Source organism: Solanum tuberosum, unplaced genomic scaffold, assembly GCF_000226075.1.
Source record: "Solanum tuberosum cultivar DM 1-3 516 R44 unplaced genomic scaffold, SolTub_3.0 scf01012, whole genome shotgun sequence".
NCBI classification, from domain to species: Eukaryota; Viridiplantae; Streptophyta; class Magnoliopsida; order Solanales; family Solanaceae; genus Solanum; species Solanum tuberosum.
The window spans coordinates 10,786-14,248 of NW_006239903.1; the positions used below are offsets into that span (position 1 = coordinate 10,786).

The 3,463-nt window shown below is 29.0% G+C and overlaps 1 protein-coding gene across 1 annotated transcript in view; it reads left to right on the forward strand.

Annotated features, from left to right (window-relative positions):
• The first annotated feature begins 2,392 nt into the window (after positions 1-2,392).
• Positions 2,393-3,463, forward strand: part of LOC102603389 (uncharacterized) — a 1,717-nt gene continuing 646 nt past the window's right edge. Inside the window, exon 1 of the mRNA XM_015305723.1 lies at positions 2,393-2,589. Coding sequence (XP_015161209.1) covers positions 2,400-2,589 — 190 coding nt within the window. The 5' untranslated portion in view covers positions 2,393-2,399. The remainder of the gene's footprint in view (positions 2,590-3,463) is intronic.

Below are 3,463 nucleotides of genomic sequence, written 5' to 3' on the forward strand. Positions count from 1 at the left end.
CCATCACTTTCATATTCACTGAATATTTCATCACTACTTTGGTGTTCACGTAAAAAATTATGTAATACAACGCAAACAACTACTATAGAGGGTGTTTTTGTAAAATATAAAAGTTTGGTGTAAAAGTTCAATTTTTAAAAAATCCCAAATAATGAGATTTGGCCCAAATACTAGGAAAAAACTAGTATTTGGGAATTTGGGATATTTGCCAAATAATAGCAAATTGTATGGACAAACACTATTTGCCAAATTTTTTCCCAAATATTACTTGGGAAATCTATGGCCAAACGGGTCCTTAATATCTTAAGCGATATGGTTATTTGAATTTGACCCAAGTAAAATCTTATATCGAAACTCAATTAGTAAGGAAACTTTCAACTCAATTTTGTGCAAAGAAGATTCTTGTAACCTTAATTAGGTGTAAAAACGTCGGGGTTTAGGTTTGGAAAGTGTAGGAAAAGACTAAAATAACCCCTCTTAAAAACTGACAGAAGTCTTCTACGGAAGGCCATCTATGGTCCATACAATAGTCTATGGATTGTAAACCCTCTCGTAGGAACATGCTGAGTTTTCTTGATCTCTGAAGTTGGGCCTACGGACCCTTTCTACGCCCCGTAGAAACTTTGACGGGCTGTCCTGCTACTAGAAAGGTATTTCAGGACTTGATTCCACAAGGCCTTCTACGGACCGTAGAAGCTTATACAATCCGTTTTTCGGTTCTTGAAACTTAGACTTGAGAACCAACTTTCTAGAGCCTAGTTCCACGAATTCTTCTACGGTACATAGATACTTATACTGGCCATAAATGCCTTATGTCGCACCAGAATGCAGAAAATTTTCAAGGTTTGATTTGGGTTAGAACTTTTGAGGTGTTACATTAGGTCTGAAAATCGATTTTAATTTCATGGTGCCCGCTTCTGTGGCTTGCTAAAGCACCCTGATTCTCGCTATAGCGGCCTCAACTTTTACGCACGAACAATCTCTGGTAAAATGATCATAACATTTTAATCTGAATTTGAAATGATGTAGACTTGGTGAAGTTGGAAACAAAACTCATAGACCTTTAGTTTGATATGTCATGGGCCACCAAATTTATTATAGGTTGAGAGATAGGACACTTTAAACTTACTTTGTGATAGGAGCAGTGTACGACCTTAATTCATCATTAATGCACTCACATACCATCCTAACCCTGTGAAGATTGAGATTTGTATACCTTTACCGCATATGTTTTCAGTAACGATGGAGTAGGTTATTACAATCTAATTAAAATATTACAAAACTGTAATTTGCTAAAAATTTCCAAATGTCAACACCCTAAAAATTGTGATTTAATAATTTTAAATAAATAAAATGTGTCAGCACCACAAATAATCTCAAAAAGCAATTTTTAAAAATATCAATTTATTAAATTTTAATTATCATATTTTTTTTTATTAAAAGTCGAATGTCATCAAATAATAAATTCTCCTTTTTCAATTTGTTTAAATATTTCTTAAAAAGTATAACAATTTTATATATTTTTTTTAAATGACGAAGGTCAGCAGTCAGCACCCAATTTTTAAATTTTTTTTAGAAAAAATAAAACGTGTCATCACCACAAATATTATTCTTTTTTGTTTTATGTCCTCAAACAAAAATTGGTTAATAACAATCTGAATTATATATTAGACAATTTTACAAGTTCCAATTAAACTACCACTACTACTTATGTGAACTTTAACTATTTATAAACAATTACTAAGTTCTATTTTGGTATTATTTCATTAAATTAATATTTATCTATTCTTATTTTACCATTTCAAAATAAATAAACAATTTAAAAGCTACCTATTAAACACCTACTACTTAATATGTTTTGATGGTATCTTTATAGATTTAAAATTATTGCATGCGATAAAAAAAAAGTTTCATCACTACTTATTAACTATCCACTTTAACACAATTTTATAATGACTTAAAAACTATTTCTTACTACACGTTTGATTTATTATATATTGTTTATCACGACAAAATATGACATTATTCTGGATAGCACCAAAAACTAACATGGTTTTACAGTTTAATACATTATCAGAAATCTCAAACAAATCGATGCAATGGATTTTGAAAGTCCGTGTTATTCGAATGTTGATAGTGCCGGATAAACACAAGCCAAAATTACCTTTTTCTTTAGAGTTGATTTTGCAAGATGAAAAGGTAACACTTTTATAATTGCTTTACCTATTTAACAATATTCAATCTCTCGACATATTATTATTACTTTAATGCTATGAATATTATATATTAACATAACTAAAAAATTTGTTTCAATTTAGGGCGATCGTATAGATGCATCAATTGAAAAGTTTATAATTAAGTATTTCAAGAATAAGATTCAAGATCTTGGTTTATATGAGATGGAATACTTTGTTGTAGCTGCAAATTGCGCAAAATTAAAGACTTCAAAACACAAGCACAGACTAATATTTACAAAGAACACAATTGTGACGGAATTACATGATTCATTATTTCATATGAATATTTGTAATTTGCGCACTTTTGATCAATTGACAAATCAAGTGAACATGGATGAGACTGAACTATTCGGTAATAACTCACTATTACTCAATTCATAATTTGTTTTGTATAAAATTGTACTAATCTATATTATCTATAGATGTTGTTGGACAGGTCGTCTCTTATAAACCATTTAAAAACAACAAGGAAGGAGATAATGATGAGTGGTTATTTAAAGTTGTACTAGAAGATGATAAGTAAGCTTTGTCATTAATGTTTAATCTTATTTTATCATCATTTCTTTAAATTTATTATGTTTATTGTATATTCATTTATTAGATATAAGTTACTAACAATCTACTAACACAGGAAAAATAGGCTTTCAACAAATTTATGGGGCAAACATGCGTATCAAATTCAACCTCATTTGTCTGATGAACCATTGATTGTTGTTATGCAATTAATGAAGGCTCACAAACTAAGAGGTATGATCATCGTAAAATAATGAAGTTGATAATTTAAATTATCATTGATGTGTATAAAAATTGACTAACATTGCTCAAAAAAAAATCAACAGAAAATTACAAAGTTCATAGTTGTTGGTATGAAACCAAACTTTGGATAAATTCTAATCTGCCTCAGCCTACTGATTTTAAAAACAGGTTAGACGACATATTTATATTATCTATCATAAGTTTTTTTTCTTCGAAATTTATACAACTTATATGTTGTTTTGAATAATCTTGCAGATTATGGGTGTGTTTGGTATGAAGGAAAATGTTTTCCATGGAAAATGTTTTCCTAGAAAATGTTTTCCTGGAAAACAAGTTGATTTTTGACTTATTTTCTCATGTTTGGTTGGTGATTAGAAAAGATTTTTAGTGTTTGATTTATGAATGAAAAATATTTTTGAGAAATATCTTTTATTTTTATTAGAGTAGAAAATAATTTTTGAAATTGAAAA